The 23,418-nt window shown below is 46.2% G+C and overlaps 1 protein-coding gene across 5 annotated transcripts in view; it reads right to left on the minus strand.

Annotated features, from left to right (window-relative positions):
• Nucleotides 1–23,418, minus strand: part of CAMK1D (calcium/calmodulin dependent protein kinase ID) — a 390,404-nt gene that overhangs the window by 13,975 nt on the left and 353,011 nt on the right. For all 5 annotated transcript variants that reach the window (XM_070255354.1, XM_001499103.6, XM_070255352.1 and 2 more), the window contains exons 6-7: nucleotides 20,015–20,090; nucleotides 1,441–1,553 (exon numbers count right to left, since the gene is read on the minus strand). In XM_070255354.1, the coding sequence (XP_070111455.1) occupies nucleotides 1,441–1,553; nucleotides 20,015–20,090 (189 nt within the window). The remainder of the gene's footprint in view (nucleotides 1–1,440; nucleotides 1,554–20,014; nucleotides 20,091–23,418) is intronic.

Here is a 23,418-nt window from a genome sequence, read left to right on the forward strand (position 1 = left end):
ATTACAAAGCCAGCCCTCCATGGACCCTACAGTACCTTGGACACAAAAGGCAGGCGGTACTAGCATTAAGGGAAAAGGGAAGCCAAGGCTTGGGAGCCTGAGTGGTGACCTGTGAATGGCAGCCAAGCCAGGCCTGGGACCCTCCCTTTCCAGCTCGAAGTCCGTTTCCTCTGGGAGGTGGCGACACCTTGGTTCAGAGAAGAGATGAAACATCTTTGTTGTCATGTGCCTCTCATTCTGCTCACCGCTGCCCTTGGGAGCTGTTGTGTTGATGCCCTCTCCATGTTTTAGACATCACTCACTGAACAAAATACCCTGGTTACCTACTAAGCCAGCCAGGTCCTGGGCTAGGCGCTGTGGATACGCAGCCCTCAAGAAGCCCCACCTACAGCCCCCTTTGCCATTTACGATGAGCAGGAGTTGCAAGGCAATAAGATGTGCCCTGATGGGGAAGTGGAGAGCGCTTGGAGGCCCTGGACAGGGTATGACCCACAAGCAGGACACGAAGAACATGAGGGACTGGGTCACAGAACCAAAAGATGGCACCCGTGTGCAGGCTGGAAATCTGTAGCATCGTAGGGCCTGGGAACTCACCACTTACAGGACTGGGCCTCTGGGGAAGGCAGTGCCCTTCCTAGCTCAGAAGTTAAATACTCCCCATGCAGCAATTTCCTGTTTGCCTTGGAGAACTGTACTCGGTCCCACATTTTAGAATATTGAGGAAGAAAGCAAGGTGTTTCCAGTTAGGAGGAATTAACACAAATAATAAAATGCGTTATTTGAACAGCTTATCAGTGAGCACAGAGCTCTGTTCCACTCATTATTTCATTTGGTCCTTATACTACCCTCGTGGAAGGGAAGAGTATTACTATCATCCTTATCTCGTCAGTGAGGAAACTGAGGCTCCAGAGATGACGTCAGTTTATGTGGGTCTTGCTTTTGATCTTTATCCCTGAGGAGGAAATGGTGAGCTTCCCTGGGCTGTGGATGTGGGCTCTGCAGTGAGGGCTTGGGTTCAAATCCCAGTTCTGCCACTGACCAGCTGTATGACTTCAGTCAAATTATTTCACTTCTGGGGTCTCAGTTTCCTCATCTGTAAAATGGGAATGGTAGTAATACCCATCTGATACAGGTTGTCCTGAGGACCGAATGAGTTAGCACATGTGCTCAGCACACAGTAAGCGCTCAATAAATGTTAGCCAACATTGTTTCAGATCAGGGCGCAGTTAGGAGTGGTGGAGGAGTGAGTCCCCATCCCGCAGCCTGGCTTGGGCCAGATGTCCACAAGCCCATCCTCCCCTTTGCAAGTCAAGCCAGGTGTGTGGCTCAGGAAGCTTCCTCGGGAGCCTCAGGACTGTTCTGAGCCCCCCGGGCCCATCAGAGTCAGGTGGTCTGCGTGTAAAGTCCCAGGAGCGGCCCAGGGGGAGCCAAGAGACCTACCAGAGTCGGAGATGTCATCCCAGTATGGGGAGTCGAACTCATATTCTGCCTTGAGGATCTGTTCAAAGAGCTTGGAGTCATTTTCATCATAAAAAGGAGGGTAGCCACAGAGCCTGGAAGACAAGATGGGTAAGGGTCTGAAATGGTGCGCATCCAGAGTGGTGGTCTGACACTTGGCCTGGAAGGAAGAGCCACTCCCCTTGAGTTGAGAAACTCTGCACTGTGTCCTGCAAACAATCGCAGCGAAGAACTCACACGTTCTAGGGACACAGAAGTACATTTGTGATTTAATAAACAGGAAAAAGGGGGAACGGCCCGGTGGCGCAGTGGTTAAGTTCGCGTGCTCCGCTTACGTGGCCTAGGATTCACCAGTTCAGATGCTGGGCATGGACCTACCCACTGCTTATCAAGCCATGCTGTGGCAGGCGTCCCACATATAAAGTAGAGAGAGATGGGCATGGATATTAGCTCAGGGTCAGTCTTCCTCAGCAAAAAGAGGAGGATTGGCAGCAGACGTTAGCTCAGGGCTAATCTTCCTCAAAAAAAAAATAAGTAAAAAAATAAAATAAATAGCTAAAAGGTTAATTCAGGAGATGATCAAAGGTAAATATATGTATGTAAGTCCACCTTTTTGCACATTATTCACCACAGAGTCCCGTACACCCTACAAACCTACCAGACAGCCTTCTGTGTATAAATGTTGTTAATCGGACTGTCTGTGATATTGTCCCTAACAGATAATGGGCTGGTGGAAAAAACAAAATACATATTTATATACATTTTAGGGCTCTTCCAGGTTCGTTTTACTTAATAAGTGATAGGAGGAAGAAAGGAAATTTTATAAGCTTGAGTATCAAGTTGTCACAAGTCACCCTAAACTGCACGTTATCATATCACCCTACCCTGTCCAAATCAGGTGTTTGGAAGGTTATAGTTTTGCCCATAAATATGCAATAAGCACAAGCAGAATTTGACAGAAATGTCAATACTACAACATTGTAATATATCATTCCTTTTCCACTGAACCATTTCAAAGTTGATTTTTAAAGATCCTATTAGGATGTTGGTGCAAATAACGTGTAGTTCTGGAGGTACAGTCAGTCATTTAACAAACACAGTAAGAGTATAAATTTTTATTAAATACCGCAAATACAATTTGTTCCATAAAATCATGGATTCTCCCTCCAGTTCCAATGTGACCTTCATCATTAGTAGGCCATTGATGCATTTTCTGGACCCAAATGTCCTCATCTGAACTTGAGGAGACCAGACCAGAAAATTCCCAATATTCTTTCTGGCTTTAAGATGCTGTGGCTCTGTGACTCCCTCTCCCGATTTGTTTGGCTGGCTATGAGACCCAGGGAAAGATTTAGTACATGTATGAGGCCCACGTGGGGCCGGGGCAGGCCCTGGTGGGGTCTGGACAGCTGGGAATCGGTGGGATTGAGGCCACAACTGTAAGTGACCAACACAGCAGAAGGCAGGGCTGGATTCTAGAAGGCCAGGCGCAAAAGTGGATGGCACCGAACTTGCTTCTGGGCCCGCGACAACCAGAGGGTGGCAGCTACAGCCAGAGCCTGCCCTGAAAGGAGCCCTGAATCTTCCCACATAGCCAAACTTTGTTCAAAACACAGCCACAGGCTGGAGACCACTTTAATGAGAACAAATTAGCAGGAATCAGGCCCGTGAGGGGTTAGGCTGTCGGCAAATATGAAATTTAATGAAAGTTCGAAACAGTTTTGGTACAGCCATTTTTCAGCCGCTCCTGCTGTGACACGTGATATGACAGCCACGCTGTAGAAGGGAAAGGCTGATGACATCTTTAAAGGCTGGGAGACATTCTGTGGACTGATAAGATTCAAAGTCATCTATCCCCACAAGGTTGATTTAGGGGCTAAGTGCCTGGAAAACTTCATTTTTAAAGATTTGCTGCTGTGGGGGAAATGAATGAGAGCCAGTGCTTCTGAAACCACTAAGTACATATTTCACTGCCCAAGGCAGCCCCAGAGCCAGGAGATGGATATGTAAATGTTTCCCATAATGAGGATTTGGGCTAAATGAAATGTGCATATTAGAATAAGCAGACAGAGCAAAACGTTAGTTTGTTTTGGAAAATAACTAAATTTTAAATACGTAAGGGTTTTGTTTATTAACAGCTGAGTGTTTTACTTTGCAGTTTGGCTTTCTTTACAAGGAAAAAAAATCTTTAAGAAAATTCCAAGAAAGATTTATCCTTCTTGTGCCAATTTTCTTAGTGTATATCCCAATTTCTTCTGGTTTTAACCCTTTTGGGGGGAGTATAGAATACTATGTTTATGTGGCTGTACTGAGGACAGAAGACAAGGCATCGGAGACCTAGCAAGTGAAAATTAAGAAAAGATTTTAAAATAAGTGTTATAAAAGAACAGAAGGGCAAAGAGAAGTTGTAAAATTTTCCCCAGATCTAGAGATTTCACAGAGAGCTCCTGGCCAGGCAATTTCATTGGTAGGTGTGTGTGGAGAGTTCCACTGGGAGAAATAACAACTTTGGGCTGTTTATCTCCATATACAGAACACTGACTTCTGTAGTCCTGGACCCGCCCATTTGCAGGTGTAAACTCTGCCTTCTTATTTTACACGTCAAACCGTTTAAATAATCTATGAATTATCTCACCACGGGTACTCAAAGACAATAACGTCATTCCCAATTGTTCCAGGCCTAAAAGTTTCTGGTTCAGAATAACATCTCAACTTGCCAACCCAATGACCTATGGTCACAGCCAACAGGCCTTCAGAGGGCTCTTCCACGGCCTCCATCCATCCTCAGGACGGCGGTCCAGGAGACTGCTTACACCTTCCAGCCTTTCCTGTTGCTATTTAGTTTGCTATCTCATCTATCTGTGGCACACTTAAATGCAAACAGACCACTAGGTTTGCGTTAGCCTTGCCTGAGCACTTATTTTGGGTCAAGAACTCCACTAAGAGCTTTGCCATATTGCCTCACTCAAACCTCACTGCCCAGGAGGTGGTGACCTGACACCTTCCTTTTGCCCTTTAGAGCCACTCTCTGCCCTGCTCTGTCCCTGCGGGGCTGCCCTGTACGGACAGCCAGATGAAGGTTGAACTCTCCAACATCCGGTAGGGGTTGACCAAGGAGGACCCCCGGGGAGATAGCAAAGGAAGGAGGAAATCAGGGACAGGGCATGTGTCGCCCTGGCCCCCTCTCAGCCAGTGCTCAGGCTGGGTATACCCTTGACTGTGGGCCACTGCTCCTCTCCAGGGGTGGACTCTACCAGACTCTCCCCCTAGGGTCTGGTAACCACACCCCACCTCCCCTCATTACCTTGAATCAGCTGCTTAAAGCTCAACGTCACGGTGCCGTTCCTCGTGCTTCTCTCACACCACACCTCTGTATACAGCCCCTTGTATAATCCTCATCTGAAAGCCAAACTGATTTCAATTCTTTTGGATAAATACCCAAAAGATTGCTGAATCATATGGTAGCTCTATTTTTCATTTTTTGAGGGACCTCCATACTGTTATCCACGATGGCTACGCCATTCTGCATTCCCACTCACCGTGTGTGAGGGTCCCAATTTCTCCACATCCTCACCAACACTTGCTGTCTTTTGTTTTTTTCATTTCTCCACAGAAGACACATACACGGCCAACAGGTATATGAAAAGATGCTCAACATCACTAATCATCAGGGAAATGCAAATCAAAACCACAATGAGCTATGACCTCGCACCTGTCAGGATGGCTATCATGAGGCAGTGACTTTTAAAACATGTATCCACACGGATCTTATAGTATTTCACGGTCATCATAAGATGACCAATTGATAAGATGAGCAATTTCATTCAGGTTAACCAGCCAACTTACACATATTTACTTAGTGCCTTATGTATAGCTAGCATTCATTTACTCATCAAACGTTTATTTTGCACCTACTATATACCAGGCTCTGAGTTTGACAGTGGAGATACGAGGATAAATAAGAACCAGTTCCTGCCTTCAAGAGCTCAGTCCAGTGGGAGAGAGACACATAAACAGATAATAATGACACAGGTGGTAACAATAAGAGACATACACAGGGGCCATTACGAGCATATAGAACTTGGACATTGAACCCAAATAGTTTTAGGGGGGAGTAGAAGGAGCAGATGCCAATGCTTTGTCTCAAAGGATGACCAGCAGATGGGTAGGAGAAACAGAGGCAGCACGGTTGAGAAGGGCTAACCTGGAATAAGGCCTGGAGGCATTAAAGGGCACAGCTGATTCAAGAATGTCACAGCAGTTGCTGCTGCTACAGTGTAACATATGAGTCAGTGCTACAGTGCAACATACATGTCAGCGCTACAGTGTAACATACATGTCAGTGCTACAGTGTGACATACATGTCAGTGAGTTGTACTAGATGAGGCCGGTGAAATGGATGGCAGTGGGACCACGGAGGGCCATGTTCTCACACTAAGGTAGGTGGTCTCTCCAGAAGGTAACAGCAAGCCCCTGAAAGGTGTAGACAGAGAAGCCATCTGGGCAACTGGCTTTGCGGCTGAGGAGGGGGAAATTGAGGCAGGAAGACAAGTGAGCCGCTGAACTCAGGCAAAGGAAGGACAGGCGGGGGCAGGTGGTGGTCGGTGGATTAGGCAAACAGAATGATTCCGAAAGGAGTTTAGAGAGAGCCCCGGGAGGATCTGGTGTCTATCAGTGTGGTGAGTGAAGGCCAGGAGGACAGCCAGGTTTCCAGCGAGCTCAAGTGGAGCTGCCGTCAACTGTGGTGAAGAATACTGGAGGACGTGTCACCACAGCACCTGGCAACTCCAACTTATTCTTTCAATGGAAACTGCCTCGCTCGGGGAAGCAGCTCTGGGCAGTTCCTTGTGTGTGTGTGGAGGGGGGACCTGGTCCACCAGGGTGACCCTTGAGGCAGCCTGACATCAGTGGGAATCAGCTCTCGTAATCACATTTGTTTGGACGGAAGACTAAGAGATCCTGGGAAGAGAGGCAAGCTGATGGTGCAGGGTGTGGAGAGAGAAGCAGGGATGCCAGGAGGGAAGCACCAGCTGAGGGGTGAGGCTGTAAGAGGAGCCAGTGCCCGGGGCTGTATCAGCATAAAGGGCTTCCATTCAGTCCACATGAAGCCATACAACAAATCCCTTTTCCTTAAGGTAACTGGAGAGAATCCATTCCTTGCAACTACAAGTGCCAACATCCCACAGAGGATAAGATGGAGCAATTTCATTCAGGCTGTGATGAGCTGGACCAGGTGGGTGTGAGGGATCCGGGTTAAGGTAGCCAGCAGGCAGCAGGGGATAGGAGTCTGAAACCAGGGACTTGGTCTGGCCTGGAGACGCTGAGTTAGAGGCATCAGCATTTGCATGAAAGCCGAGAGAGTGGATACAATCACTCAGTGAGAATCTGTAGACACAGGAGTTGCAGACAGACCTAATCTGGTCCACAGATGTGTTCTGTTTGGCCAGCAGTGATTGAAAACAACTGTGACTTTGAATGCCTATAGACAGGTGTTGTTCTAGCCAGTTTGCCACAGTCCCCACTACTCCCTATTACTCACACCCACTGGTCACACATTTACATCATCTACCACCTGATCCTCCATACCCTAAATTGGTGACTTTGAGTCAAGGGCCAAGGATGGAGGTCTGGAGAAGGCAACATTTAAGGGGAGGAGGGGCCAAAGCACAGTGTTAGGCCCTGCTGGCTACACAGCTGCAGAAGAAGTGAGCCCTGCTGGCCCCACTGCACAGTCTAGATGCCCAAGGCAGTGTGTGTGTGTGTGTGTGTGTAATTTCCTCCTTGGGAAATGCTCCAGGGATTCAGGAGAGAATGAGAAGTTTGACTGGGGTGATCAGGGAAGGCTCCTGGGAGGAGGTGTGACCTGTGCTGTCTGCATCTGATGCCAGGTTGCTGTCCATCAGTCATCTGGGAAGCTGGTAAAAACTTAACTTGTCCCACATCAGCCCCAAACCAAGTGCATTTGACTCTCTAAGGGCATGGCCCAAGCATCTTTACTTTTGTTCTTCTGTAAGAAGAAGAAAAAATTATATAGGTAATTCATGCTCATAGTTAAAAAGTTCAAATACAGAAGGGTAGAAAGGGAAAGTTCCCTCCCAGATCCTCCTTCCCACTCCTGCTGTTCATTTCCTGCGAATGCTTTTCAGAAATTTTCTTGGCATATTCAAGCACGTACGTATAGGTATGGGACACCAGAATGCAGATTACCTGGAAGTGTAGCCTCGACTGGACGGCTGTGTAGGAGGACAGCTAGTTTGTCTCTGCGTGTGCCAGCAAGCCCCCAGCATGAATAAAAACGACCCCTCTTCAGGGGGAATAGGACTGATGTTTCCCTCCTAGGTTTCCATCAAACATTAGCTGGCTGCTGTTTCCTGCTTCCTGACCCAGAAGCAATCACAGGCCTGATGCAGCTGCTCCAGGCTCTCCTGTGCCACATCTGCGCTTCCTGGGCACCGGCTCCTCAGGTCCCCACGGGGGACAGAGGACAAAATACCGCCTGTCAAGCAGTCCTCTGGCTGTCCCCAAATGCTGACTGGGCGTTTGCTGTGTCCTAGGCCTGGGGATACAGTGTGGAAGGAGGCCATCAGGGTCCTAGTCTCACAGCATTTGCATTCTATCTGGCCGGGGGTGGGGGGCGGAGGGGGAGACTCTCAAGACGAAACTTCAAAATAAACAAAAAATATAATAAACAGGAAATGTAAAAATAAACAGGAAATACAAAAAATAGACAGAAAAAGTAACAGTCATGGGAAGCCACAGCATTTCATCCTCAATGAGAATATTCCTCTCCACGGTGGTCCCTGTGTCTGGAACGCTCTTCTCCAAGTTGTGGCTCCTCATTTTTCCAAAGCTCCACGTGCGTGGCCCTTGTACCATGATGCCTTTCCTGACCCCCACCCTGGCCAGGGCAGGCACCAACCCCACGCTCCCCCGCCCCCTAGGCACTGCCATCATGGCGTATGTGTCGGTTGCCATCTGTGTCCCATCATCTCCTCTGTTAGACCTGAGCTCCCTGAGGGCAGTGACAGGGTCTCATTCACCTTTGCAATCCCAGCACGCAGCCCAGGACGTGCTCAGCGAAAGTCTGCCAGATGAAGGAGCTGTCAATGCTTCAGCGCTTCAAGGATTGCCACCCTCACCCCGCTCACCCGCTCTCAGGACACTTCCCCTTCTTCATGCGCCACCCAATCCCACCTCTTTCTTGGGTCCTCTCAAGAAATTTAAAAAGGATTGCTTCATGGTTCCTACATTTATCTTCCCATCCTGATTGTGAGTTCCTGGAGGAGGAGGACTATGGCATACATTGTATTTGTCGTGAGCAGTCAACAGTATTCCATAAATATTTGTTGATTGACTATTCTTTGAGAAATGGGAAATATTTATTTGAAACATTTATGCTTGTGTGCATGTGCACATGTATGCGAAACAGCACATACTGAAGCTGACTTAAGAAGTAGGGTGAACACTCTAAAATGAGTGTTTACTCTGGAAAAAAATAATTCAACTGAACTTTGTCCTGTGGTACTATTTTTCAGTTATTTTGGCAGGGGAGCCTCCTGATGGCCAACAGTATCCACAATAAGGGACAGCCTTCAAAGCAGATTCGAACAAGCACAGCAAACCCTCAACGAATATTCCCGCCTACTCTGGATTCCCTCCAACCAGCAAACGGCCACGTGATGACACAACTCACAGGTGGTACCCGCTGTTCCCAGCCTGAATCCTCCATCCAGAAGCTGAAGAGTATGTTTGAAGAAAGACTTTGCATGGTAAGTGGATTTGCACAGAATTGGAGAATTTTATTTGGCGGTCCAGAAGGCATCACCTGGTCCAATCCCTCATTTAGGAGACTGGGAAAGTGAGTCCCTGAGAGATGAAGAGATCTTCTCAGGGCCACAGCCAGTGGCAGACCTGCCCCTCTACCTGCCCAGTGCTCTGGTATAGAAAAACAAAAGCCACTTCAACCCAGTTCTACAGATATTTATGGAGCAGCAACATTGTGCCAAATGCGGATTATGTAGCAACGAAGAAGACAGACCCTGTTCTTGTTCCTCAGAGTCCAGACATATTTGAAGAGGACAAGTGGGAAGTTGACTTTTCTACAGAAGAGAAGCTAATTATGTTGTGCATGTCCTGTAAAAGTTAATACCAGCAGCCACCATCTGACAAGCACATACTGTGTGCCAGGCCTGGGCCGGACAACTTACACATATTGTCTCAATGCGTACTTCCGAGGTAAGTATTTCAGTTTTACATTTCCAGAGGAGGAAATGCATGAGGGATTAGGCAACTTGCTCACAGCTACGGGGGCAGAACCGAATTTTAACTCTCTCTCTTCAACTCCAGAGCCCAGTCATATTAGCCTTGAAGCAGTGAAGCCAGATATGTCACTCAAAGATGGGGAAATGCCACATACATCCTCTTCCTAGACCCGCCTCTGAAGTCAGGGGGTCGTGTTTTCATATATTAGATGTTTGGAAACAGAGCCAGAAATAAGGCTATAAGATCTGCCAAAGAAATGAAGAACAGCTCAGAGTCCTCGCAGGTGGGAAATCAACACCTGGTGTTCTACCCAGCCTGCCTTCCTGAAAGACAGCTGGGAAGAGAATGGCCAGACCCAGGATGGCCCCGTCTGTGGGAGGGAGGGATGGGAGAGAAACGAACCTGGGTCTGTACTGAACCAAACTCCAATATGGTCACGTCCAATAGCCTTTGCCCAGCACTCTGCTCCCCAAGAGCTGCAAGGGGACATAAAGGACAGAAATCTCCTCCGGCAAGACCTGGTGGACCTCTGCAGGACCGAGCAGGAGTTCAGGCAGGCCTCGTGACCCAGAGTAACGGGGACTCAAGCAACATACATCAGTGAATTTTCTAAGCACCTGAAATGTGCCGAAGTGCTGAAACTTATTTTGGATATTTTATATAAAAAGCATTTGAGTGCAACCGTCCACACTGATGATGGAATGATCATCAGTAAATGGCAACCCAGAATTTGCTGTCTTAGTCTCATTGGATGAAAGGACTCTGAAGGAGAAGAGAGAAGTGATTTTTCAAGCAAAGGTTTGTTGATGCTCTCTGAGGACCGATTCCGACTCTGCTTTCTGAGAGGGTGTGGGGGGTTGGGGGGCTTCTCAGCCTGGGATTTAGAGAAACAGACACAGATTCACATCCTGAATCCAACAAGCAGTGGCTGAGTGGCCTTGGAGAAGTTATATACTCTCTCTGAGTCTGCAAAATGAGGATAATAATGCCCACCTTATAGAGATCTATTAATGTATACAGTATATACCATATGATAATATACATTATATATAACACACATACATATACATAGATAACAGACATTAACATATGAAGGTGCCTGTCACACAGCTGCCATTAATCGTTATCCACCTCTTTTCTTTTCCATCCCACCAACTCCATCCAATCCCTTTCAGGTTCCTTCAGCTGAAATATTCTGAAGTGGGATGCACTGCTCACCATCAGGAAGAAGAACATGATGGGGAGAGAGGAATAGAGGGGCCTCGAGGGACTCAGTCCAATGTCCTACACTCTGTACATGAAGTTGAAGGATTATACCTGTGCAAAGTCTCTGGATCATGCACTCTTGCCCGTAAACCTGACCTAAACTGCTGTAGAAGAGAGGAAAAGAGATGCTGCCTCTGACTATTATTTTGTGCACTGTTACGAACATAAGGATGGACTATCCTAGAGACCTGCTTTTAAACTTTGATCCTTGTGTACAAATATCTCAAGCATTTGGCCAAGGAGCCTTCAATTCTCGGAATAGTTCAAGCTTTCCTGAGAACATTGACTCAAAGGCATATTTGTGCAGTTAGACCAGGGTATCATGAAAATGGCCCAAACAACAAACCTCTATGTATACTGCAAACTAGATAAGCCACAGAAGGCCAATGCAGGCCCAGTGGGTCTCTCAAAAACACTCACAAAATCAACCAAATCTGGGTATCCCTCTCTGGAAGTTAGAGTCTGTCTGATACACAGTGGCCACTGGGCAGCCGCTGTTGGCTTTTGCGTCTTGGCACTCAGGTACTCACCAAGGGTTTATTGAATGAATTTCTGGAGCCTGTACTAAAGAATCTAAGTTTTATTCATCTCACTCTGGATAATACGACAGACTTTTAAAAATAATAAAATAAAGCAAAGCTTTCTAAGCTGATAAATCTCTTGTGCTTAGTTGCAAGTCCCACTTAGTGAGCAAAACAGGTTTCCGCATATTATTCGGATTTACAGAATAGAATGAGCACTGAAACCTGAATCGTTACAAAAATGTAATCCAGTTATTTCAGCAACCATATATTTAATCATGTGCATGGCAGAGCATTTCTCCCTGCAAAGTCGAAAGAGATCAGGCTGGAGGAACTAGGAATAGTTCCCATACTAAGACCATGTGCAGGCTGACTGCAGCAAAGCACTGTTGATGAAATGCAACGGATAAATGTCCCCTGTCACCCACCCCCTGAGATTTGGATAATCCCTTGAAAGCTGAGAATGAGTAAACAGATCAGGGAAAGATCTAGGGGAAAAAGCAAACACATTCCTTAGAAAGTTTATACACAACTAGAGCTGAAGATTGGGAGCTGGGCAGGGAGGGGAAGACAATCAAATACTTTCCCAAGCCGGAGAAGTTAGCAGCGTAATCCATTTGGAGTGAATGAGTTTAAAACAAATTCTGCACACAATAAAGGGTTGGACTAGACAAAACATCATCCAGAGCTGTTGTGTGGTGAGCCACAGTCCCACTTCCAGGCATATAACTTTTTGATTCTTGCATTAGCCAAATGAACACCACCTCCAGGAAGTCTAGGGGATTAGCACGGAGGCATTGCATCTCCTCCTGCAGGGCGGAACACATCTGAACGAGGTTCAGACAAAAACCACTTCCGGCTTAGCTTATGCTAACAGTGGAGTGGATGGTGAGAAAGAGGACAAGTAGAAGAGCCTCCAACAGCCAGGCAGTTTGTGTTACGAAAAACAAAATCTTTCAGCAGTTCAAATGAGTTCTCGAGAGTGATGAATTGCACACTGAAGAACCGAGGGGAGCAGACATCCAGTCTGGAGGTGATTAAGACGAGAGCTAAGTGATGATTCTGAACCCGTGGCGGATTTCCAATTCTTCTTCTGCACCTACACTTTCCTTTCTTGGTTGTGGGGCTCCTGCTTCCTCCCTCTCCCCCCAACCCCCAGCTTCCTTCCTCCCTGCCTCCCTTCCTTCCTTTTCTCTCTCTCACATTCTGATTGGTAAGCCGTTATGAGTCCCATCGCATTTGGGAAATGCTTTGGTACCTGCATCCCATTGTCCCTTTGGCCATGGCCTGTGATTGCCCTTTTCCCTTGTCCTCTGGCTTCCGTTTACTGTCACACAAGGCACTTCCGACACTGACCAGAAGCCAAGCTCTGAGACCCCGGCAAGGAGATCAGAAGCCAGAAAGGGGTCTTGTGTGCTGGCTAGCCTGTTGCACCATGCTTGTGGGAGTTAAGTTCTGAGATTCTGGTCCACTCTTCCTTCAATCTCCCACCACTTGCACAAGCACTTCCCGACTTGCTGGTGTGGACCGGAACCTCTCCCATTCCCACCTCCATCTCTATTCCCCTAGTCACAAGCCCAGCTCAGAGGAAGTGGTCTGAATTCACGACTCTTGCTACTGCATCTCCCGGTGAGCTGGCCATTTTCCTCTCTGCACTTTTCGGTTCTTTTCACTCTCCCTGCACTGCCTCCCTCCTGCCTCCACGCTGCTGTGCTACATTCCAGATGGTAAATATTTTAAAATATAATACAGGCCTCTTCAGATTCGTTCGTTTGCTCAGTATGGTGTTAGGTGAATTAAAAATCCTGATAATTCAGAGATTATATGTTCCCCAAGCCGAGTTTTAAATATCAGAAAGTCAAAGCTGGATCAGATCTTTCAAGTTATATTTTTAAAATCATGTTTCAGACTGAATGGTACATCTTTTCTCAAACATAGTAAGACCATCACAGCTTTAGATAATTGGGTCTTGTGGGATAAGCTATCAATCTCCCTGTGTGACAACCTTGCCCATATTTGAAGACAGTCCTTCCAAACTCAGATCACCATCCCCCCTCTTGGGGAGCCTTCCTCAAGGCCTGGGCAGGGTTCAGGGCTCTGCCCTGGGAGCTCTCCACCTTGTGCCTCCCATCTCAGTGACAGCCAGCAAGGCTGGATGGTAATTTATCTGTTTACTGTCTGTCGCCTCCAGCAGACAGTCAGTGCCCCTGAGGCCAGGGTGGTAATGAATCCAGCTCTGCAGCCCCATCATATTGCCTGACACATACTAGGCTCAATAAATTTAGTCAAGTGAATGAATGTCAATCCCCTGCCTTCCATTCTCCAGGCTAAATATCCCGAAGCGTTTAGCTGCTACTTAAATGACAGTTTCCAGGAGATGATGCTGAGATGAACAGAACAGAGCAGAGGAAGTCAAATGTTTTTCCAGCTGGGCTGAAGCCACACCACTCAGAGTGTAAAAGTGATGTAGGAGACATTCTCTTCCTGCTTCTCCCTCCAGATGCCCTCTCTACCCCAGGGCCTTTGCAAAGATAAAGGCAAAGATATTGGTAAATTCCACCTTCCCTGAAGTCACTGGCAGGAAGTTGCTCCCACCACCATCTAAAATGCAGAATGTTTTAACTTGAGTTGCACTGCTTGTAAAATTTCTTCCATCACCGCTGTGCACACCCCACCACCCACTTTTTGAAACCAGAGAGTTTTATGTTTGGCTATTTCCTAAGGGGTTAGAGGTGAACCAACTGTCAACAGACAACTAATGAAGTCTTTCTCCCGAAGCATTGGAGAGATGGTCACAGACCCACAAACAAAGCTGAAAGACGGCCAAGCAGTGCTTGTGTCTGAGACTAAACCTAATAAACAAAAGGCATCTAGCCACTCACGGGATCCCCTCGGTATAGACTGTGGAGGGGGGATTAGGCACCTTCTTGAAAATTCTTGGAAAGCAGCCACACTGAAACGTAGACAGTGAAATAATGTCAGTAGACCTGAGAATTATAGCAGTGAATGCCTGCTGAAATAAAAGTGATGATGCTGGAATGATAAAGGGAAGAGCGGGGGGTGGCTGGCCTTTAAGGCAGGAGGAAGTGGGGGCAGGTATAAGAACTGCTCAGCACGTGGCACTGTGACTAGCCAGTAGGAACAGCTGTGCCGCTTGACGGAAACGCCCTCTGGTAGAGAGGGGTGACCTGGACACTACTGTAGGCTTCATGAAGACCTCTAAAGCCATCCAGCTCCACTGCTCTGATTTCTCGCTCCTAAAGGAAGCTTCTGGTTTTAATTTGCTTTCTCACAGAACGTTTCAGGGAGAGAATATGCTGGTCTGATGACATGCAGACCCAATTACCTTGCAGGGTACGAGTCTCATTATGATTTAGTAAACTGACACTCCAGTTTCTTTTTGTTTTTTTAAATCTCTTTTGAGTCTGGCTAGAGTGAACCAATTCACCGGGATCGTCTGAGCAAGATGAATAAACAGAACTAATTTAGTGTCTAAACTTCAAAAGCCAAAGTCCAGACCACGGGCTCGTGGAGGCCTGAATGAGGTGTGTGTCTTGCTTCTCAAAGCTAATGAAGATAAGATGGTCGCTGCCAGCTGGCAGTGCCAGTTAATTATTCTTATTAGTGTTAACACTGCTCATACTGATAGTAGTAACAACCATCACAGTATCCCACGCTTGGTTATTTCACTAGGGCTCAGGAATTACACCACATTCTCTCCCACTGAGGCGTGGGTTCATGCTCTCTCCCTGGAACATATGGATCCATAAAGAGGCAGCTGTCAATGGTTCAACATGATGACGAGACACAGCATGCACATTAGGCATTCTGAGTTCTGCTCTTACAAAGCTAATTACGTGATCTAGTTTTAAAAACTGAACAACGGGGGCCGGCCTGGTGACGCAACAGTTAAGTTCACGTGCTCCACTTCAGCGGCCTGGGGTTCACCGGTTTGGATCCCGGGTGAGGACCTACACACCACTTATCAAGCCATGCTGTGGCAGATGTCCCACATAAAAGAGAGGAAGACTGGCACAGGGCCAATCTTCCTCAGCAAAAAGAAGAGGATTAGCGGCAGATGTTAGCTCAGGGCCATTCTTCCTCAGCAAAAAGGGGAGGATTAGCGGCAGATGTTAGCTCAGAGCTAATCTTCCTAAAAAAAAAAAAGAAAAACAACTGAGCAACAATGTAGGAGGCCAGTCAAAAAGTAAGTATTTTGCCTGGAGTTTCTTCTAGGCAGAAAGGTCAGAGATCCCAGCATGGGTCAGTGCCCTCACCATCCACGGCACATCCACCTTAACCATCCAGCCTGCCCTAATGCCCAAAATCCTTAAGATCTTTCTCAGTTTTTATATTAGCAAACATTTACCGATTTCCACAGCACGCAGTATCCCTGAGCATAATTTAGACAAGAGATCATCAAATAATCTCCTTGAAGTTATACGAAGAAAGGCAGTCTACATGTGGTCACAAAATTGAATTTGAGCGTGAGATGCCCCTTCTCACCTTGAGTGAGGAAATTTATTTCCTAAGAACTTGTGCTATCTTGGCTGAGCCAATTCCATCAGATTGGACACCAACATGCTCGTCAGGGTACCCAGCACACGCCATCCTCAATCCTTCCCAGAAGCTTAAGTTATGCAGGCAAGGGATTTTTTTTTGTAAGTCCAGATCCCCAAAGAAAGATTCCTGGCAGGATAAAGGCCCTGTCAGATGTGTTTTAAAAAATGAGTACCCTTGATAGGAAAAAATGCATCTCCTTCCAAATGATGGATAACATAGAAATGAGTGTGGAGATCAAAAGAGAGCCAATTCACCAAGTATCTGCAGCGACAAAATGAGGAACGTGTACATGGCAGGCAGAGAGGAGAAAATCCGGGGCCATGGCCGGTCATAGCCACTTTTGCTGCAATCTGATATCTCAGTGTGGCACAGGCTTATCAAATGAAAACAGCAATGCTGCTCTCTGAAAACCTGCAGAGACTAACCTCTTTTCCATGACACATGATATGAGGAGTGAGGAGCCCTGCACAGATCCCCACGGGGTAGATGGCTTCCCTGGTGTGTTTCCTGTTGGTCACGGCCTGCTCAGCAGCCTTGCTCATCAGTCTTCAGATGAAGGATGGGAATGGGGAGACCACATGCAGTGCATCAGTGGGAGGCAGCAAGAGTCTGAGACTGAGAGGCACCCATTCTAAATTCTAATACTAGTTCAACCCGGAGCCAGCCTTGTGGCAGGAACACCAACCCAGGCCACAGGCCTTTCACAGAGTATTTTCATCGGCCCTAAAACATGCCTCAGGCTCCCCTGTTCCTGTATCTGCATCCCTCTGGGATGCTGTCCTCTCTCCTCTCTGCTTATGCTAGTCTTATCCAACCTTCTAGATGTACCTGGAATGGTGCCACCTCCTTCCTGAGTATCCCTGTCCTCAATGGTTGCTTCATTCCAGCAACCCCTATGGCTGGACATAAGGTTCCCTGTATGTCACTTAATCTAAATTTGTTGTCCTGCCGTATGCATTGTTAGTACCCTGATGAGAGGCATCGTGTCTTGGTCATTTTGCTATCTTTAGCACCTAGCACAGTGCCTGCAATACAGAAGGTACTCAAGAAACACTAGTTGTTGACAATGCTAATGATAAATTCGAGGCTGGTGCTTCTCCAAGCACAGCCATAATCATGCAGCAACTGTACGCAGGATTTGGCCCATTGCTCCTAAGGGTCTGAACACCTGGGAAGGTCCAACTGAGATGTCTGAAGTCCATTCATTCTCTGCTGGAGACTCTCAGGGCTCCGGAAGGCGCCAAGGGAAACAGAAGCCCAGGCTGCCATTTTGAAGTCTGACACAGGCAGGAAATCAACCTGAGACTAATCTGTGGAGCAAAACTAGTGGTGACCAGGTAACCATCAAGTTTAAGCTTATCAAGTTTATACTTAGAAATAAAGAAATATGGCATTTCTTTGCTTAATACTATACTTGAACCCAGGCAAATACTGTATTGTATACTGTAATTATAACGATTTGGATGTACTCATGTTTAAATCATACCCAGATACCTATGCCAGTATCTGTACCCAAGACTTCTCAACTCCACGTGGGCATCCACTGGATATCTCCAAGGGTCTCAAGTTTATCATGCCCCAAATTAAATTCTTGATCTCACTCCCAGAAACTTGCTCCTCCACCACCCTCTATTTTTTTTTCTTAGCCATCTACATGATGGCTTAAGCCAAAAACTTGGGTTTATACTTGAAACATCCCTCGCCTTCATCGTCGGTATCCAAAACCTATCTACCACTCTACCCCGATCACTGCCTCCAGGGTAGAAGCAACCATCACCGCTCATCCAACCAGAGAGTAGCTAGAAAAACACTCAAGTGAAAATCAGATCAGGTGACACGTCTGCTCAACATCCTTCTTTGGCTTCCCACTACACTTGGGTTAAAACCCAACCTTTCCGCCAAGTCTCTCCTTCCTCTGGCTCTCGCCTACTTCTCAATGGATAGACTCCCTTAATATGGTATGCAAAATTGTGTGTGTGTGTGTGTGTGCGTGTGTGTGTGAATTTAATTATTACAGGAGAGAGTCCACAGCTTTCATCAGATTCCTAAAAGTGTCAGTAACCCAGTTTCCAGCTACAATGGATGAAACTACTGCAGAAGATGGTCAACATGCTTTGAAAGGGAAAGCACTATATAAGTGCAATATGTCAGTTTTATAGCTCAGATGAATCTGGCCTTTACCTGTTTCCGTAAGTGGGAGCCCTAAGGCCAAGCTTATTATAATGGATAAAATTCTCCTGCAATAATGGCAAGAATCTACAGGAGCTGTCAACTAAATCCACACTAAACTGCAAGAGCTGCCCAGTTGAGTGTATGCTGTAGAAAGACCCTTTGCTTCCCAGATAATGAGACAAAGCCAATACAGGGGGATGTTTCCAGCATTCCCTGAAGATGGCATATACTGTCAGACCTTTCTTCGAACACGATCTTCCACCATCTTTCATTGTGTGCTAGGAAACGTCCCCTTCCTTGGGAGGAGGAGGAGGAGAAATTCATTTCCTATCAATTACAGAAACTAGTTGGCCTAAATCCACCCTCTAAGTGTGTTCCATAATAAGTGTTTGAAAGTATCACTGCAAAAAGAAAATGTAACTTAAAAATAACTTTATAGTGGACTTAAGTAAAACAAAACATAACAATAAAACCAAAATTGATCATCCTGAAATAACTGTAGCAAACCTACGGCCTATGACTGTGTTTCATGGAGATAAGGCACCTGAGCAGAAATGAGGAATCCAAAGGCTAAATTTTGGGTTTCATCACATTTTTTCTCATTGTGACTTCTTTTGAAGATGTTCTAATATTTTCATAGTGGTTTCTATCCCCAGAAAAGCCAAGGTGACAAGTGAAAAGATGCTCAACATCACTAGCCATAAGAGAAATGCAAATTAAACCCACAATGAGATACCACATCACACCTATTAGGATGGCTGTTATCAAAAAATGGAAAACAACAAGGGTTGACAAGGATGTGGAGAAAGTGGAACTTTTGTGCATTGTTGCTGGGAATGTAAAATGCTGCTCTGGAAAACAGTGTGGAGATTCCTCAAAAAGTTAAACATAGAATGACCATATGGTCCAGCAGCCCCACTTCTGGGTATACACCCAAAAGAATTGAAAGCAGGACTCAAACAGACATTTGCACACCTATGTTTATAAGAACATTATCCACAATACCCGAAAGGTGGAAACCACCCAAGTGTCCATTGATGGGTGAATGGATAAACAAAATGCAGTATATACATACAGTGGAATATTATTCAGCCTTAAAAAAGAATGAAATTCTGACACATGCTACAACATGGATGAAACTTGACGACATTATGCTAAGTGAAATAAGCCAGATACAAAAGGACAAATACTGTATGATTCCACTTACATGAGGGACCTAGGAGTAGTCAAATTCACAGAGACAGGAAGTAGAATGATGGTTGCCAGAGGTTGGGGGTAGGGAGGAATGGGAGTTATTGTTTTTTTGTTTTTTTTTTAAAGGAAGATTAGCCCTGAGCTAACTGCTGCCAATCCTCCTCTTTTTGCTGAGGAAGACTGGCCCTGAGCTAACACCCATGCCCATCTTCCTCTACTTTATATATGGGACACCACCCACAGCATGGCTTTTGCCAAGCGGTGCCATGTCTGCACCCAGGATCCGAACCGGCGAACCCCGGGCTGCCGAGAAGTGGAACGTGTGCACTTAACCACTGAGCCACCAGGTGGGCCCCCAGGAGTTATTGTTGAATGGAGACAGAGTTTCAGTTTGGGAAGATGAAAAAGTTCTGGAGATGGATGGTGGAAATGGTTGCACAATAATGTGAATGTACTTAATACTGCTGAACTGTACCCTTAGAAATGGTTAAAGTGGTAAATTCTGTGTTATGTATATTTCACCACAATAAAAAAAAAGAGAGAGAAAAAGAGAAGCCACGGTAGCCAGCAATACTTACAAGATATAGGCAATCACCCCAATGGACCAGCAGTCAACAGCTTTGCTGTAAGGTTTCTGGGCAAGGACCTCAGGAGCTGTGAAATGATAAAGGAGAGACACAGCCTGACAGGTTAAGTGACTAAGACACAAGACATGTTTTAGATTTTTTCTTCTTCTTCTTTTTCTGTCTCCTACTCAGGCTGAACTTTCTGCGATTCTAAAATTTGAGTAGAGCTATATGACCTGTTGTATTTGTTGCCTTCCTAACTACAAAAAAGTGAGGCCATTTGTGTGTGTGTGTCTGTGTGTGTGTGTGTGTGTGTGTAACTGGATTAATCACATCCAATTAATCAAGCAATCAACAAATACTTACTAGGTGGCTATTTCATGTCTATGCTGTGTCAAGCACCGTAACCCAGACCTCACTGAGTCAGAGAAGGACTCAGTTTGGGGTCCGGGGTGTGACTTCACCTCAGATTAATTTGAGGAAGCATTTCTGGCCCCTGGGTAGGTTCTTTCTAGGTGCTGTGGGGACACGAAGGGGCAGCCCCCTCCCTCTGCCTTCACGGAGCTTACAATCACGTAGAGGTCAGACTTAAAATCCGGCCTTTGGGAATCCTTCCTACGTGAGGCCTGCTCTTACTTCACCCTCTAGGGTTTTAGGTGTGTTATCTGTCAGTCCTGTCATTTCATTTTCTCATCTGGGAAGCAAAAAAAAAAAATGCTATTTAATCTCACTTCCTTCGTTCTAATCCACTATTCATCACGAGTCATCCATCCCGGGGGTTTGGGCTCATTTTGCTCTATTCCCACGCTTCCTCTTCCTGGCCCTGCGGCTACCGCTCACTGTGTTGGGTACCCACCCAGTGTCTGGCAACCAGCAGTGCCTGCCGTACATATCTGCGCAAAGAATAAATAAATATAAGAAAAGACAGGAAATCTTTTTCTCAAGCAAAATCTCCTTTTTACCCAAATATATCTGTTTTAGGTGTCTTTAGCATAGACATTCCAGGAAAATTAAGAGGCAGAGAAGCTAAAAATAGCTGCAGCTTACAAGGCATTCGTTCTATGCTGAATTTTGGGGTCCATGGCTTTGGGATGCATTAACTCGCTTACTCCAACCGTCCTTGGGGGGAAGAGCTGAATTATCATTACCATCATTATTCGTGAGTTACAGGTGAGGGCACAGAGGGACTGAGAGGTCAAGGAACTCACCCAAAGTGACCCAGCTGGAAAGTAGCCTCTACACCAACTTCCTCTCAGAAGGACTTAACCCGAATTAAGTGCCTACCATGATCCGGGTCTTATATCAGTCATTCATAAAGGTTTCAGCTGCCATCCTTTCAACAACTCTGACAATCATCCTTATCTGCACCGGACAGATAAGGAAAACGAGCCCCCGAGAAGTTCCTTTTCTGACGCCACCAGGTGATATGCACCAGTTGGGATTTGAACCCAGGTCTGTCACACCCTTGTCTGGCTCTTTCCGCTGGAATATATTGACGGTTAAGGAGAGAGTTTCCTCAGTCTGTAAGAAAAGTCCCTTTGCAGAAGAACTAACAGGGAAACCCTCTCTTTCATTCTGTTGCCGATAGCTCTTCCTGAGCAAGAATAAGGAAGTATACAAACTATCGTTGAATGTTTCTGGTTATGATGATAAGAAACCCACAGATCATCCCCAAATCTAATTTTAGCTTCCAGCCCCGATTCCCCCAAACTTCCAAACAGGCTTTTTTTTTTTAACAAGAGCAAAATCAATAAATTTGTACATCGTTTCTTTGCTATGTTCACTCTCAATGCAGTAGCGGTGAGAGACAGAACTACAGAGCTAGGAAACTCCCAAATTTGAGAAGCGGCCTTTGGATGATGAGGAGCTGGCTGCATCCATGCTTCCTTTTCCCCATAAGTGCTAAGAGCATATCTCTCAGACGCTTACATTATGGCAACTGACAGAAGGGAGCCATTTGCCACAGTGGATGTCTTGCTGATTTAGGAGGTATGCTCTCTCTGAGCTGAAGTTCTGATCTGAGTGGCCACACGGGCACAGATGGTGGGAGGTGGCTGCATCTGCAAGGAGCTTATTTCTGAGCCTCCGGGGCCAGCCTCGTGGCCTGATGGAAAGTTCAAAAGAGGCAGAGAAGGCTCACGGAGCAACGTCTGACCCAGCTTCACCTCCTGGCAGAGCCGACAGCAGATGTCATGAACACAGAGCCAAGCTGACGGGCAGAGGCCCTGGCTTCTTCGGTGTCATGGGGTCTGCAGGGCTCCTTCGGGAGACAGTGAGCCAGCCTGGCCCAGCCACTCCAAGGAACCAGATGTCAAACAGTGGCGCAGAGGCATGGGGAGGTCAGCGCAGGATTTAGAGCGCAAACTCATGTCACGCACACCAGGTGCGACACGGAGACAGACACGCGGGGAAGGAAGCTGTCAGCACCTCCGACAGCTGATTCCATAACTGGGCCCAGCCCCTGAGGCAGGAGGTGCAGAGGGGAAGACACAGCCCCTACACAGCAGCTTCCACTCCTAGAAGAGTGAACACCCGGTGCTCCCTTGAGCTCTCCACCCTCACATTTCTCCAGCACTGTGGACGTAGGAGGGAAGAATCTTTAAGAGAACAGCCTCCCCTCCTCCTCATCATAATCTGTGAGAATGAGGACAGTACTGGCCCCCGTCCACTGTTACTTGAGACGTTTAGATTCTCGAGGCCACAGACGACACTTAGATCATTTTTAAAAGATGAGATTTTGTTTCAATGGTAACCGTTCTAACATCACGTATGTGGATTTTTAAAAAAGATTTCTGGTTTGGGTCAGTAGCATGGATGTTAGGGGAAAAGTTCTAAATGATTAACTAAAGTAAATACCAGGATAACAACATTGGGAGCGGAAGTCTACCTTCTTGTGCCAAACATTTTTTGTTGTTTTTGGTGGTGTGTCTTATCTGGGTTGTATCAAGAACAACAAAATATAAATATTTTTTTTTAACCAATTGGAGGCAGGTAAATCATTTGCCTTCTGGTGAGGTTCTTAATTACACTTGAAACAAACGCAGGAGACACCAGCAGTGTAATGTCATGATAACAAAGACGAAGCAAATGGATTTGGAAATAATATTCTCACCAACTTAAAATATTTAAAAAATTATATAATGGCACACAGACTAATGATCTAAATTCTAAATTTCACTAGTGACGTGATTCCTGGAACCAAATATTCTCTGGGACATTGTTTGAACAAGCCTACCTACATTGCTTTAAATAGCTACTTTTCTTTTCATGGTAATTCTTGAAAAAAATTCTCAGGCATTGTTCAAAACCCTCTTGACAATTTGATATGGCGATCAAACCATGATGAACCCCTGAGATGAGCTGGGATACTTTCTCTCCTGCTCTCTTTCTGTGTTGAAGGAGAATCCCCCTGGTTC

Source organism: Equus caballus, chromosome 29, assembly GCF_041296265.1.
Source record: "Equus caballus isolate H_3958 breed thoroughbred chromosome 29, TB-T2T, whole genome shotgun sequence".
Classification (NCBI taxonomy): Eukaryota; Metazoa; Chordata; class Mammalia; order Perissodactyla; family Equidae; genus Equus; species Equus caballus.